General features: G+C 38.2%; 1 protein-coding gene across 7 annotated transcripts in view; it reads left to right on the forward strand.

The window, feature by feature from the left end:
- The window catches only part of fbxo38 (F-box protein 38), a 49,817-nt gene extending 35,684 nt beyond the window's left edge, over positions 1-14,133 (forward strand). For 6 of the 7 annotated variants that reach the window (XM_080201611.1, XM_080201615.1, XM_080201613.1 and 3 more), the window contains 7 exons: positions 80-180; positions 889-991; positions 3,265-3,431; positions 4,963-5,108; positions 9,996-10,099; positions 11,991-12,104; positions 13,235-14,133. In XM_080201611.1, coding sequence (XP_080057737.1) covers positions 80-180; positions 889-991; positions 3,265-3,431; positions 4,963-5,108; positions 9,996-10,099; positions 11,991-12,104; positions 13,235-13,413 — 914 coding nt within the window. In that variant the 3' untranslated portion in view covers positions 13,414-14,133. The remainder of the gene's footprint in view (positions 1-79; positions 181-888; positions 992-3,264; positions 3,432-4,962; positions 5,109-9,995; positions 10,100-11,990; positions 12,105-13,234) is intronic. The other variant, XR_013888465.1, reaches the window with a different exon arrangement.
- Positions 14,134-16,685: the final 2,552 nt, after the last annotated feature.

Below are 16,685 nucleotides of genomic sequence, written 5' to 3' on the forward strand. Positions count from 1 at the left end.
AATTATCCCGATCCACATTTTTAGTTTGCTTTACAAGTGTTCAATTCCTGTTCATTTCTATAACTTAATGTTTTGCCAGATATTTCCAAACCCAAACCCAGGCAATCTGTCAAGCGGAAACGAACAGCTGATAAATCGACGAGCACAAGTGATCCTGTCATTGAGGATGACCATGTCCAGGTAAACATCAGATTTCTGAAGCAACTTACTACTTTCAACATTGTAATTAATTAGGTGGGAAAAATTAAAATTGAAAAATCATTTTCTGCAAGTGCATCTAAATAAAGGCTCAGTTCAATAAATCATTATCATTGGTATCACTCTTTTTGACTGCAATTTACAAGAAGCATTCCAAAGTCTTTAATTTTTTGTTGTTGCTTTTTTTTCCTCTTTATTACCATCTTTACAGTTCATCTGCGTGCGGTGTCTCCTAGCTGGGTTTTTACAGGTGTCCCCTAGCATTAACACAATGAGGCCATCTTTCATGTGTGAGTCTTAAAATGAGTTTCTGAAGGCTACATAATTGCATCAGACATGGCAGTGCTCATCATTTCCTCCTTCAACAAGAGGTACTGGATGATGAATCAGAAATAAGAGCCATTATTCTCCCTTTTCTCTCCCTGAGGTCAGGACAATGGAGACAATTTTAGTACCCATGCCATCATTTTAGAGGAAATTGGCTGTTGAGGAATCTTACAAGATTGTCTGACTCAGCTTCTCAAGCTGTTTGGCAAGCTATATATTACCCAATTGACACGTTTGTTTTGTAATTTATAGCATGTATGGACTGCAAAATCCAGTAATTGTTTTAGAAAATAGAATTACATTTTTAATTTTTTTAATGTTCAGTTGTTGCCTCAAATAATTAAGCTGCACTTTGTATTACAGGTTCTTAGCCTCAAGTCCAAAAATTTGGTTGGAATTACACTTACAAATTGTGGAATTACAGATTTGGTACTCCGCGATTGTCCCAAAATGATGTTTATTCATGGTAAGTGCTTGAATTATTTTTGGCATGTTCATCGTATCAATGCATTGGGAACATTTTATATCTCATGTGCGCACAATGTGTTTTTAACATGGTGAAAATCTGTTGGGGTATTTTTCACCGGCCAGCAATGAGAATGCAACTGAAAATGTGAATAAAAGACATTCGATGAACAAAATTTCAAACAACTGGCAGGCAGCTTCAGAATAGTTGGCAACATTGTGATTTGGTCGGTGTCATAGTAATTCCTACTTAGTAGCATTTTGGATTACTCTACTTGGGGTAAGATTTTAATTAATTGAAAGCACCACCCACTTGCACAGATTACAATACAGGTCCATAGTATTTACAGCACAGAAACAGACCATACAACACCAGTCTATACATAACAAACTACCTTCTACATTGCTTTGTTTCATCCTTTCGGCACACGTTTCTATTTCCTTCTCTCTCGTGTACCTGTTTAAACACAAAGTCATGATGCGGAAATGCTAGCGTTGGACTGGGGTAAACATAGGAAGCAGTCTCTCAACCAGGTTAAAGTCCAGTAGGTTTATTTGGTAGCAAAATCCACTAGCTTTCAGAGCGCTCCGAAAGCTAGTGGATTTTGCCATCAAATAAACCTGTTGGATTTTAACCTGATGTTGTGAGACTTCTTACTAAATGTAAAGTCATCATAGTCCCAGATGACCATAGGCTGCCCTCCTGTTTGAGGGGGAGAGCTGACTCATAGTGATTTAACCTGAGAATCATCACACTTCAGGTGAGGGGCGAAGTTTAAAAGGCAGGGCCTTCATGAATAATCTCAGCTGTTATGGGAATTGAACATGCACTATTGGCATAGTGTGAATGTGGAAACTTTGCAACCTCTGACCCCGAGCTGAGTTTCTTATCCCCATCTTCTCCATCACAAATTGTCTATTTCCGTCTAATGTAACATTTCCCCCTTCTCTTCCATTTCTTCCTCATTCCTTCCCCACCATCCTCTGCTGCTGAAATGTTCGTCTATGCTTAAGTCATTTCCAAATTCAACTATCTGATAAGATGACCTCCCAACTTTCTCCTACTGCAGTTCTCAGTGCATCCAAATCTTTACTGCACACATCCCATTCCCTGTTCATCCCAATCTGCATTGGTTCCCAGACCACTAACGTGCTTTTAAAAATTCTCATCACCATGTTTCAAATGGGTACAATAGCATAATAACTTTGTCATTTTGTTATTCAGGTGTCTGGGAAAATCTGGAGTTGTGTTCAATTCCCACTGTGGCAATGGGTGAATTTAAATTCAATTAATTAATCTTTTTTAAAATTTGGTGCAAAAAAAATCAAGAAACACTCTCTTAAACATCATTTCCTCCAGTATTGGTGTATAGTGGCAGCAATGCATGCCATCTACAGGATGCACTACAACAACTTGCCTGAGCTTCTATGCCAACACCTCCAAACTCGGTGACTTCTGCTACCAAGAAGGACAGAGGCAGAATACCACTTCCTGCAAGACACTACAAGTGGTATCCACCCTGACTTGAAAATCTATATCCATTACCTCAGAGAGCTGAAATTTTGGAACTCCCAACCTAACAGCATTGAGATATTATGGATAGGCAATAAATGCTGACCTTACTAGTGAGGCCCACTTACCATGAATTAATAAAAATAATAAAATTAATGAATGCTTTTGGCCCTTCTTATTTATTTAACCATCTCCAGTCATGTACCCACTACATCGACCAACTCCTGAGTTCTTTGTTCATAAAATTTTGATAATTTTTGTGTATTTTCATCCCACTACTATTGGTTGTACCTTCAGTCATGTCCCCACACACATGGATTAGTTTGCTAACTTCCTCTGCTTTTCTAGCTCCCTTCTTCCTTTAAGGTTGTCCTTAAGCCGCCCTCTTTCTCATTAGGCCTCAGTGATTTGTCTTGTGCTGTTAAATGCAATTTAATAAAGATTGAAGTTGATAAAAATAAAAGCTTCAAAAATGACTTGCTGCAGTTGGATTTGTGAAGGAAGTGTAAAATTGGATTTTTGGAGAAAATGCAGCTTATATTTGTATGGTTCCTTTGCAGTATTGTTAAATCAATAGTGCTGCATTGCAAATAAATTCCATGAACTAAAAAAATGTACTGTATATTGAATTAAGCTATGCTTTTGAGCTCATTTTCGTATCATCTGATCTGCATATTTATTTAATTTCATTCTTTTCCATCAATCCTTTGGACAGCAGATGTGATTGAATAAATAAATGTTGGTGTTTATTTACTTTTAAGCTACTCGATGCAGGGTACTAAAGCATCTAAAGGTGAACAATGCACCAATTGTAAACCGATTTGACTACGTACAGTGTCGGAAACTCAATATTGAACAAGTTCTTGATCAGATTTTACAAATGCCCCCCGAAAGGAACCGTATCATTTATCTCCGACCAATGCAACAGGTGAATGAATGTAGCTATTTTAAATGTCATTAACTTTCATTGTAAGGTCCATAAAGTGTTATCTTTAATTTTCATGATGTTTCAATAGTTAATTTTATATATGGCATTAATTTGTGTATGTCCCACTTTTACGGTAATGTAATTCAGATTTTTGTTTAGGAATAAGATGTGTTTGATTCTCATTGGGATGATATGCTCTATTTGCCAAACCATTGCTTCTCTGGTAATGTTACAACTCGGTTTATTTTGTGAAATGAGAATTCTCCCATTCAGCGGTATTTTAAACCTGCGTACATATACGTATGTGTTTTGCAACTGGTCTAGCATAATGCATCCTCTTTATTAGCATTGATGAAGTCTGGAAACTGAAAATAATTTCCTGTCTTGTTTTATTTGCCCTGCTTTCAACTGAGGAATGTTGCCATTGAAGCAACAGCATTGAAACAAGCTGAGGTTCCTGTGCTTATGTTATCCCTTCGGAGGAGCTGTTCAGTTAGTTTCAATCCCAACTCTTTCCTAACTTCCTTCCTTATTTTCAATGCTGTAGTTATTATATTTATATAATTACTTGTGTTTATTTATAAAAAAAAAACTACCAATAAACCCTGGTGACTCACCATTGCCCAGAAACCTAATTGGTCAATCATATAAATACTGGAGCTGTATATTGAGGGGATGGTATTTTGTGGTGAGTGACTCACTAGATTTCCCTTTCCTGTCTAAACACATCAGAATATAATGAAATGAGCGAAGCTCCAATAACATCTTGAAGTTTGATATCAGGACTAAACAGCCTACTGGATTGGCACGCCATCCATCATCTTAGATATTCCATCAGTGGTACATCATGGCTGCAGTAATACCATCTATAAGATGCAACGCAGCAACTCTTCAAGGGCTAGAATTTTATACTTCCCTACCAGTTGGTTTTTAGGCAGCAGAGGAGCATGAAATTGCTGGGACAGAATTCCCTCTGGATTCCTGCCGCAACTGGCACAAAAACTGCTTTCCAATGGGGCACCTTCCCCTTAAGATCCTGTGACCTCTGGGTGAACAAATTCAGAAAGCAAAATACAAAAGCTGCTGGAAATCGGACACTGTTATATTATTGAAAACTCCCTATAGGCCAGGCAGCATCCACTTGATAGTGCTAAATGTTTCCAGCAATTTTTATTTTTGGAGCTTGGTGGATTGAAGATACTTCAGCTAGTAAATTAAATATTTTCATTGTTTTATTACCCTACAAAAATGTAGATGTCAAAATTAATGTTTTAAAAAATTGTTTTCCCCTTTCTCTTCACAGGCTTCAGCAGAAGGTATCAGCCCTTCCCTTTGTCAGTGTCCTTTTAATAGGAGTTGCTCAAGAAATCCTAAGATAATAAACTTACTGAAAAATAAAATGTGAAGAAAATTTTTCCTTAAATTGAATGTATCCACTTCATAAGAGAGCGTAAATTTGTGGATTTCTTTTGAACAATTGACAATTGTTGCAGACATACAGTTGAAATTACTTTTTTTTATTTCATTGCAGATTGATACTTTAAAATTGGAAAGGAAGATATTCAGTGGACCATACCCCTACCATATCTGTATTATTCATGAGTTTAGCAACCCACCAAATGTGAGAAACAAAGTTCGCATTCGTAGTTGGATGGATACAATAGCAAATATTAATCAGTACGTATGTTCTACTGTACAAAGTTGAAATTATTTCCATTATTTCAAATAATTTACAATTACAAATAGCATCCAAATGGGTGGTATGGTAGCACAGTGGTTAGCACTGCTGCTTCACAGCTTCAGGGACCTGGTTCGATTTGTGGCTCAGGTCATTCTCCTCATGTCTGCATGGGTTTCCTCCAGGTGCTCTGGTTTCCTCCAACATTCTAAAGATGCGCGGGTTAGGTTGATTTGGCCATGCTAAAAATTGCCCTTACTGTCCTGAGATGCGTAGGTTAGAGGGATTAGCCGGTAAATATGAAGGGATATGGGGGTAGGGCCTGGGTGGGATTGTGGTCAGTGCAGACTAGATGGGCCGAATGGTCTCTTTCTGTACTGTAGGGTTTCTGTGATTCTATGAGGATCGGTATTATTTGTATGTTGCTGAGTTGAGTGAACTGGAACCGTGTGGGCTTCTTCAAACAGAAATTTGGTGAGTGGGGGAGAAACTTTAGGTCGGCAGTGGGGAAGCAATATATAAATTGTTCATTACATTGAAATTCAATTTTTAGCTTAGAACAATTGTATTCCATTGATAGTTCACTGTCAGGCAGCTGCTAACACATCACTGGCCAGATTTTTTTTTATTCATGGGATCTGAGTGATACTGGCTGGGCCAGCATTTATTATACATTCCCAAATGCCATTGAATTGAGTAGCTTGTTAGGCCATTTGAGAAGGCATTTTCAAGAGTCAACCACATTGCTGTGGGTCTGGAGTCATATGTAGACCTGACCAGGTAAGGATGGCAGATTTCCTTCCCTTAATCAAGAAATTTTTTACAGCAGGCACCAATGGTTTCATGGTTATCGTTAGACTTTTAATTCCAGATTTTTACTAACTTCAGATTTCACCATCTGCCATAGTGGGATTTTTTTTTTACTTCATTTGTGGGACATGGGCATCACCGGGTGGAAAACATTTATTGCTCATCTCTACTTGCCCTTGAGAAGGTGGTGGTGCGCTGCCTTTTTGAAACGCTGCAGACCACATGCGTTGGGTTGAATCACAATGCCATTAGGGAGGGAATTCCAACATTTTGACCCAGTGAAGGTCAAACCCAGGCCTCCAGAGCATAAACCTGGGTCTTGGGGTTTTTAGTCCAATAACAATAGCATTGTGCCAACCCCTCCTCTTAAAAGCTTGACTTCACCTTGAAGGCTTACTGACCAATTGAAACTATTTGGGTCCAAAAGAGCATGTCATCTTGCTCACTGCTGTGTCAATGACACAAGTAACTGAGTGAAAATTTAAATACAGAGATTTGGTGAAGTTGGGAATTCAGTGCAGAAGATCTAAGAGTTGCTAATTATCCAGCTGAGGAACTAACCATCCCTCCATCATAACTCAAATAGAAATACTCACTAACGATTGGTCTGTGTGTAGTTGCACAGTTTTCCATTCTATTCGCTGCTCCTCAAACTGATAACCTTGATAACAACACAGTTTGAACTGGTAGATAGGAAGTAACTGTTTGTGCCACACAAATGGCAGGCCATGACCATCTCCAACAAAGAATCTAACCAACTCCTTGACACTCCACAAGACGCCATCACTGGACTCCCACTATTAACACCATGGGGATTAATGTTGACCCAAAATTTAACTGAATCAGTCTCATAGACACAACGTAAATTATGGAATCAACTAATTAATATGCTGTAGGAGTTACACTGCAAATTGGTTCTAAATGCTTTAGGGACAAATGGAAAGGTGATTGGGGAGAAGTGGTGAAGAAAGTACCTGAAGAAGAGGTAGATAGCAAATACCTCACCTAACTCCCCAAAGTCTGTATGCCATCTACAAGGCGCAAGTCAGGAGTGTGATAGAATACTCACCACTTGCCTGGATGGGTGAAGCTTCAACAACGTTCAAGCCCCACCCCATCCAGGACAGAGCAGCTTGTTTGATCAGTACCAGAATCACCTCTTTAAATATTCACTTTCTCTGCTGCTACAACAGTGCTGATGGTGTGCAACATACACAAGATGCACACCAAACCACCTTCAACAGCACCTCTCAAACCTGTGACTTCTACCACTCAAAAATATAAGCAGCAGATGTACAGGAACACCCTAACATCCCCTGTAGGTGGCACACCATCCTGATATTCATTCTTTCACTGTTCCTATGTCAAAAACATGGAACTCCCTTCCAAACAGCACTGTGGGTTTGACTGAACGGTGAATCCTAAGTGGGAGTTTTTGGCATATTGTACCTCTGCTACAAAAGGAGATTTTCAAGGTTCAATTTGCTTTATGGGCTTTGATGTAGAATGTTAAAGTGCCAATTTGGCAGAAGTCAGCCTCCATCCTTGTAAATTGCATTGCTTACTGCGCAAACTATTTGAATTTAAAAGATTAAAAGAAGGAATGAAGTTCAAAGGGCATTTGTTTTAAGTTAAAAGGCACATTATACGGTGGCACAGTGGTTAGCATGGCTGCCACACAGTGCCAGGAACCTGGGTTCGATTCTCAGCATGGGTCACTGTCTGTGCGGAGTCTGTACGTTCTCCTGTGTCTGCGTGGGTTTCCTCCATGTGTTCCTGTTTCCCATAGTCTGAAAGACGTGCTGGTTACATGCATTGGCCATGCAAAATTCTCCTTCAGTGTACCTGAACAGGTGCCTGAGTGTAGCAACTAGGAGATTTCCACAGTAGTTTCATTGTAGTGCTAATGTAAACCTACTTGTGACTAATAAACTAATTTATGTTTTAAAAATATTGCTGCTAGCTTTAAAGTGAGTGATATGGGGAAATATGCTTTCATTAAGAGTACGTGGATACAGGTTACACTATAATGCATAATAAGAAAAAGCAGATTTACTGAGTACCTTGTACATTCACGGTAGAGGAAGATGACAAAATGCCTGTGGTTAAAGAGTACTCAAGTCATAGGGAAGAACTTACTGGAATTAATGTTTTTTAAATGGCAACGGAGGAAAAATATTTCAGATAGATGGATACCCAGGATCTAATGACTTCCAGCTCAGGGTATTAAAATAGAAGTGGGAATATTGTGCATTGGTTGGTCATAATTTTCCAACGTTTGTAGATTCAAAAATTGCATCTTTTGATTGGAAATTGGCAACTATCACTTACTTGGGGGATGGAAGGGTAAACCAGAAAACTATAGATCTGTTTTGCATCCATTGCGAGGAAGTTATTGGAATAGAGTCAAAGAGGTTTACAGCATGGAAACAGGCCCTTCGGCCCAACTTTGTTTATGTTTTGGAGAGATCTCTAATGTTACAGAAATAGTCTATATGGATCTTCAGAAGGCATTTTGCTCAAGTCTTTCGAGAGAGAAATGGAAGTCATGGAATTATAAGTTGATTCAATTATCTGGTGAGCTGTGAAAAATGGCATCCCCCAGGGATTCATGCTGGAGCTTCAGCTTGTCACAATGTATATTAATGATTAGAAAGAAAAACTAGAAAATTAAATGTACAAATGTCTCAAATTATTGAAGCACAATACATTGCCTAGATGGGAGCAGGATTTGTAAATGGGCGTAGCTAGACTAAATGAGTGGCAAAAGAAATTATGAAGTTAAATGTGGGAATGTGTGAAATCAAAGGATCTGGAGCACAGAAGCAACCTTCTGCTCCAAGCAGTTAGTTCCAACTGGCAAATCATCCACTTTGGATCTAGAAAAGGCAAATGAGAGTGTTTCTTAATGAAACATGGGAAATTATGGATGAGCCAAAAGGATTTGGCTGCCTCTGTGCAGCTATCACTTAAACTATATGGGGATTGGAGTACAAAACTAAGGAAATTATGCATTAGTTCTTGCAACCTTAGCCAGAATTTTATTTTTATTTGTTATTGTCACAAGCAGGCTTACATTAACACTGCAATGAAGTTACTGTGAAAATCCCCCAGTCGTCACACTCCAACACCTGTTCAGGTACACTGAGGGAGAATTTAGCATGGCCAATGCACCTAACCACAAAGTCTTTGACTGTGAGAAGAAACCGGAGCACCCAGAGTAAACCCACACAGATACATGGGGAATGTGCAGACTCCGCACAGACAATGACCCAGGCTGTGAATCGAACCTGGGTCCCTGGAGCTGTGAGGCAGCAGTGCTAACCACTTTGCCACCATGCTGCCCTAGACGCTATCTGAAGTATCACGTTTGATTTATTGGCTTTAGAAGTGTTGTGCAAATTCACCAGACTGATATTGTGGCTTAAAAGGTTAAAATTATTAAGACGGGCTGAATGAACTTGGCATGTAATCCTTTGGGCTTAGGCAGTTGATGGATGGTTTAATTAATCCTACTGAAATGATAAAGAAATTCAGTGGTATCAATACAGAGAAATTTATCTGGACAAATCCAAACATGGTGGCACAATCTTAAAATTAGAGTTAGGCCATTTGAGAGTGCAATCAGATCATTTACTGAAATGCAGTGGGAATTTTGAACGTAGAATGCTGTGGATTTTCGGTCAATTGAATTCTTCAGAACTGGTAAATGATATTGAGGTACAGATCAATCATGGTCAGACTGAGTTATGGGACTGGTTCTAAGAGTGAAATCTCCTATTCGCATTTCTATGTTGTGGAAGCTTGCATTGATTTCTTGAACTACGATTTGGAATTTGTTGGGTAAATTATACTTGGATATTGCAAATTTGATAGTGTCATTTAAGAGACTTCTGGATGAGTACATGGGACTTAATAGGATTGAGAGGTATAGGTAAGCCTAGTAGGTAGAGATAAGATCGGTGCACCTTGTGGGCCGAAGGACCTGTTTGTGCTGTAGTTTTTCTATTTTTTTCTATGATTCTGTTGTTCCTGAAAGGCTGTTGATCTTAAACAATTTTTGCATCTTGTTTCAGAGAATTGATTAAGTATGAGTTCTTCCCAGAAGCTACTCGAACTGAAGAAGATGTAAAAAAGTGTCTGAAGTATCCATGGGGGAGGGACATTTATACTTTAGAAGGTAGGTGCAAGTACTGTAGTTTGGTAATCATCAAGCTGGAGTTTTCAAAATTTGAGGTCATGAGCACCAAATCATATTTTGAAAAATAGCAAATATACACTAAAGTCAGTTATTTAAATTTTTATTTAACCATTCTGAACTTTGATCAATAGAATGACAGTGATGGGCAGGTTATTATTATCAATGGAAAACAATCATCTAGTGCAATGTTTGCCCAGTTCTCATCTCAGCAGGATTATCATGATTTTAATTTTGCTCTGATGATCTTCAATTTGCCATTCATTGCTATAGACTCCCTCACCAGCTGCTTATTGCTGTTTTTCGTATCGTAATACTTTTCTATTTATTTGTTATTCACCAGTAAAGCTTACATTAACACTGCAATTAAGCTACTGCGAAATTCCCTTAGTTGCCACGTTCTGGCACCTGTTTGAGTCATGGACCTAACCAGCACATTTTTCAGACTGGGAGGAAACCGGAGCACCCGGAGAGAACATGCAAACTCCACAGACAATGACCCAAGGCGGGAATCGAACCCAGGTCCCTGGAGCTGAGAGGCAGCCGTGCTAATCACTGTGCCATCGTGCCGCCCATAAAAATAGACACTGCCACCACGCTGTGATGGAACTTGGCAGCTCTCTGTCAGGGAGTTGAACTCTGGCCACCCACTTGACAGGCGGGAATACTAACCTCTATACTAACAAGGAAGCTCTAATGTACCATGCAGTGTTTCAAAAACGTAACTCCAAAGATCATATTTCCTGCTCAAATACCTCAGATCTCCTGCTGATGGAGAGTCCAGTTTCATGCAGTGCAGAAATCGAGAAAGGTATTATTTGTATTGTGGACATGCTGGGTGAGAGAAAAATCAACATTTTGTAAAGGGTTCATACCCACACCTTTCTGGAAGTAGCTGCCTGAAGCTAGCTGTTTTGTACAAAGTTTGATTTTTTTATTAAAAATGTCCTGCGTATCATTCTTTTGGCAGCAGAGAATAAAGGAGACCTCATAAATTGTCTCAACGTTTACAGAAGGCCCTTAATAAATCATGAAAATTATTAAGAATGCATTTTGATGTCCCATCTCTGATGATTAACATAGGCAATACACTGGGAAAATTGTATGTATGTTCATTCTTTTAAACCATGGAGTAGTCCCAAGGCATACTTTATGTTAGTAAATTCTTTTGCAAAAGTTGTTTGTTTCTTTATTATGGTTTGGTGATTAGGAAATCAGCATAGCTTTCATTATAGGCACAGTAATTTGTACTTAAAAAAAAAATCTGAGTTCAAACCTTTCATGATAAAATGATTAATATACAATAAACATGCCTCTTTGAGAGTGATGAGAATGCTGAACTTGCTGTCACTCAATAGTTGGGGCAAAGGGTGCAGATGTGTTTAAGGAAAAGCTAAATAGGCACACTGATATTCAATAGCAGCAGACTTAACAGGTATCTTTTCCTCCACTGGCTGCAACCCCCACACAATCTGGGGATGCTGAAGCCATTAAGACACCCCTCATGTCATCATCCTTTGTGATCAGGTAATTCAGAATGGCTATATTGATGGTGGAGTCTGGCTAATTTTATTTTCCTCAATTGGCTAATCACAGTTGGGTGCTATATACTCAATAGCTTTGAGAATCAACCTGGAGTCTTCTAGTTTGTCTGACCTTATGCTATCCTAGACAATGTTTCCAGCTCCTAAACCATCAAGGTGCAGCATATTGTTTTCAAAATGTGTGTGTACAAAATATATATTGAGATTATGTTATCATTCCACATGTAGCTTCAGGTTTAATATTTTCAACTTTTTTATATCTTGTACTTGAGGAAAAAATGCAATTTTGTCAAATGTTAGATGTTCTACTCATAATTTTGTTTTGACAGGAACAGTAGACGGAGCTCCCTATTTCATGATCACTGACTTCCCATGGCTTCGTTCACTACGCACTGCAGAACCAAACAGCTATGCAAGATATGACTTTGAAGATGATGAGAGAAGTAAGTATTCTCCCTGTAATCTGATTATGCTTTTATAGTTAATTTTTAGGTCCTTAAGCCATTGTTTTTAAAGCAGAGCTCACCATCCTTGAGGTTTAATGGAATTACTTTTGGTTTCTTCATTATGAAGCAACACATTTCTGTCTAATATTTTTTCTTAATCCTTCATTTAATGGTTCAATGTAATCCATCATATTGATACATTAATCTTCAACAGCAGAATTTAACAGGTATCTTTTCCTCCACTGGCTGCGACTCCCACACACCAGGGGGATGCTGAAGCCAATAGGACATCCTTAAGGCCATCTTCTTTTACGAACAGAACTGGCCTTTAACCTTACCTTGTCTGTACAAGTAGAAATAAAGAAGAAGATAGGTAGCCTATTAAAGTTCACCTGTTTAATACCTGGGCGCTTTGCCTACTATCTAGCCTACCTTCTGATGGTATCCAAAAAAGGCTGGTGTTTCTGCTATGTTTCCTGGCAGGTATTTCACATGCTGGCCACTTCAGGCTGCTTCTGAGTGTTTTTGCACCAGTTTATAACATACAGTCCTGTTATCCTTACAATAAAGCAATATTCAGGCTTTACTATATCTAAGAGCCAGCTATTGTTTTCTGTAAAATAAATGGAAGAGGAAGGGCATATGGAGAAAGAATTATCTTAAACTCCACTATTTGGTAAATAGACCAAATTATTTTGAACTGTAATGGCACCATGTGTGAGATAGGACTAAAAGGTAAGTTATAATGTTAAACATGTATAGCTGTTCCTTTTTTTTTTAATTACAAGAAGGCATAGCACAGAAATTAAGGATGACATTTTAACCCTTCAAAACCCATCCACTTTTATGAAGTTGAAATCAGGCTCAAAGGGTCACAACAAAGAATAGATGCAGTCAGAGATTTTTCTCAGCCATCATCTGCAATGAAGGAAAAATTAAACGAGCTTCTTCATTTCACTACCCCAACCATTCTTGGTAGAAAGTGCCTGTTAACTTATGACAACTTAATTGTTATTTTTCTAAGTTGATGTATTTTAAGACCTAAAAACAAATTACAATTTTATCAAGCTAAATTGAATAGTTTTGAATGCTTTGATATGTAATTGTCTTGTTTTTTTTCTCCCCAGCTACAATCTATGCCCCACGGAGAAAAGGACAGTTGTCAGCTGACATTTGCATGGAAACAATTGGTGAGGAGATCTCTGAACGAAGGCAGATGAGAAGTGGTGTATTTCAGCGAGTTGTAGCCATTTTCATACATTACTGCGATGTCAATGGAGAGCCAGTTCACGATGATTATATCTGACTATGCCTTTCTTGCTTATGACTGTCCAAAAGCCAGAGATTACAGCAGGCAAGATTTAAATTATCAGCACTGTGTAGCTGCACTATGCCCCAAATACTTTTGGAACAAATTATATGATTGTGAATAAAATATTTGTGTACAAATAATTTCTGTATAGAAATAATCTTAAAATGAATTAGCTTCTGGAAGCAGTATCATTTCATATGTTTATACAATTGATTTCATTCAAATGTTATTAAAAGGGAATATAAATAGTATTTAAAAAGAGGCTATTTATATCCCCAACTTATATAGTTACTAAGATGAACATTTTCTGATATTTTGTTACAATATTGTTAGGTACAAAATATGTATTATAAATCAAGGTCATATCCTTTGGCACACTTCAAAGCTCAATAAAGACATGACTTAACTCTATTAATTTTCTTTGGTACTATGTGCCTTTTCCCCTTGAATTACACTTTTGAATATGTTGATGAAGAGTTGAGGAAAAACAGGAACTTTATCTTGTGTTTTTTTAATATACATATATAAATATAGATCTAATTTGAGCATTATACTGATGCCTCATTATGAAGCAGTTAACCCAGGATGTGGGTAATGAACAGAAAATAGTTTTATTACATGATGACATGTTTTGTTGTGCACTGCTTCCGAGAGACAAAGTGGCAGGGAAATTGTATTATAATAAAATATTTCAATATAAAAAAAATTCTGAAATACATTTCTTTAGGCTTTTTTTCCCAATAAATTGTTTGATCTCTGGGTTTGATTTCACTCACTAATTTCTGTAGAGTACATGTGAAACTAAGAATTGTTTCTACCTCCTAACCAATGAAAATCTTGTTTTACTTTTGTGCCATATAAGTAACTGATTTTCATATTTAGTGAAATGCATTCAGATTGATTTCAGTCTTACCTTTGATCCTTGCCTCCTTCAGCTAGCCACTACTTGCTACTAGAGATTCAGTTTTCAATGACTATTTCAGCTGTCAGCCCAGTAGTTTCAGGACCAACCTGGAGTAATCATGGTTGCTAGGGAGACTGAGGTAAGTTGGTGGCATCACAGTCTTGTGCCACCAGATTAATAATATGGATACTTATTCTGAATACGAATTAGAAACCCAAATTTATTTCTGCTGAAAATGATTTCATTTATTCCTGTTAACTCCATTTTAGTTTGCATCAGTTAAGTTTTGTCATAAAACTAGATCTATCCATAATTTGCCAATGTTTTTATTTATTTCAACATGTTTAGCCAATTACAAGTTAGAACTGACGTGAAACAGTTTACATTTTTGACATTATCATGGAATGGTAAACACTGCCACGTAAAGTAGTTGTTCCTTTCCCATCCAGTGATAATATTTTGTACCATGTAAATTTTATTTCTATATTTAATTCAATTTAATTTTATAATTAAAGGCTTGATGTGAACGGCAGGAGAAATGTTTCTTTGAGGTGTGGTCAGGTGACCTATGACCTCCAGCTTGTTACAGTTATCTTGTCACAATTATCTTGATATTCTATCACTTATAATGGATAAAAGCTTGTTAAACCTAGCAGAGCTCTGCATTGTGTCAACTGCAGAGCTGGAACAGACAGTTTTCATGCAGCCAGGCCTTGGACAATCAACCTCCTGTTGAAACCAGATAGGCCTGGAACTGCCTGGTCAGATGCTAATGGCCACATTGTTTAAGAACACCTTTGACAGCCGAGCAGCACACCATCTCCAGCTCCTTGTACCTTGTGGCAAGCATAATCAGAATGACCAGACCCAGAAGACCACCCTGGTGAGATGACCCAAAGACCAGATGAGGGTGGTAGTCTAAATCAACGACTGCAGACCCTGAAACATTAGCCAATTCTCAAAAGACTGAAGAAGAGCTTATCACTGAATCTATGTAGATGAACTAGGAGGGTAGCAATGTTGTCTCCTTTTCACTCATGCAGTATAAGATAGAAAAAGAAAGATATTAATAGAGAATCACTGGTAATTTCTTCTCTTCCTGCTTCTGCATCATTACATCAGGTGTCCTCAAGGATCACTCCTTGGCTCCCTCCTATTTCTTATCCACATGCTGCCCCTTCGTAACATCATTGAGTATACTGCATTAATTCTCAGGTACACCAATGACATCTAGCTCTACCTCACAACCACCTCTCTTGACTTCGACACTTCAGCTAAATTATCAGACTGGTTATCCAGCATCCAATACTAGACAAGCAGAAATTTCCTCCAATTAAATATTGGGAAGTAATTGTTTTTGGTTGTTCCCTAACTGCTGGTTCCATCCCTCCCTTGGGTCAGCCTGAAATTGAGCCACTACTAATGGCTGCATCTTCAAGGGATTTTCACAGTAACTTACTGCAGTGTTAACGTAAGGCTACTTGTGACATTATTACAGAAGCTTTAAATTACCTGGGCCCTTTGCTCCCTTGAAACACTTCTTAAAACCTCCCTCTTTGAACCTAAGTGTCTGCAATCTTCAGGTTGACTTTGTGTAAACCCAGTGTAAATTTTAACAGAAATACCTTTCCAATAAAGTGGAGCCTTTCTAAGTTGATCAGTTTTCCAATTCACTGTTTTCATTTAGTTTTCCATTGTTTTTTCTTAGTTTTAACGTTGCAAACTTCAGTTGAGTTAATGTTAAATTGGTTTTAGTTTAGTTTCAGGTTAAAATGGAACTAGTACAATGGCACAGGCCTTGGAGCCCAGATGCAATATTCCATAAATAGGGAAATCATTTATGACTACTTATTTGCAGTCAAGCATTTGTAGCTACCGGTTTGCCCTATTTGAACTTCAAGGTTCTGCAGGTTAGATTGGTTCAGCTTGATGCTGTTGCCTCATGGTTATAGAGGAAACAGGCCCTTTGGCCCATTTTGGAAATAGCATAGAAACCAGCATGGAAACAGATCCTTCAGCCCAACTTGTCCATGCTGCCCTTTTTTTTAAAAAAACCCCTAAGCCAGTCCCAATTGCCTGCATTTGGCCCCATATCCCTCCATACCCATCGTACCCATATAAAATGCTTTTTAAAAGACAAAATTGTACCTGTCTCTACCACTGCCTCTGGCAGCTTGTTCCAGACACTCACCACCCAGTGTGTAAAAAAAAAAAATTGCCCCTCTGGATCCTTTTGTATCTTTCCCCTCTCATCTTAAACCTATGCCTTCTGGTTTTAGACTCCCCTACCTTTGGGAAAAGATAATGACTATCTTGCTGATCTATGCCCCTCATTATAGACCTCTATAAGATTACCCCTCAG

This window comes from Carcharhinus amblyrhynchos, chromosome 13, assembly GCF_965287045.1.
Source record: "Carcharhinus amblyrhynchos chromosome 13, sCarAmb.v2.hapA, whole genome shotgun sequence".
In the NCBI taxonomy this organism is placed as follows: domain Eukaryota; kingdom Metazoa; phylum Chordata; class Chondrichthyes; order Carcharhiniformes; family Carcharhinidae; genus Carcharhinus; species Carcharhinus amblyrhynchos.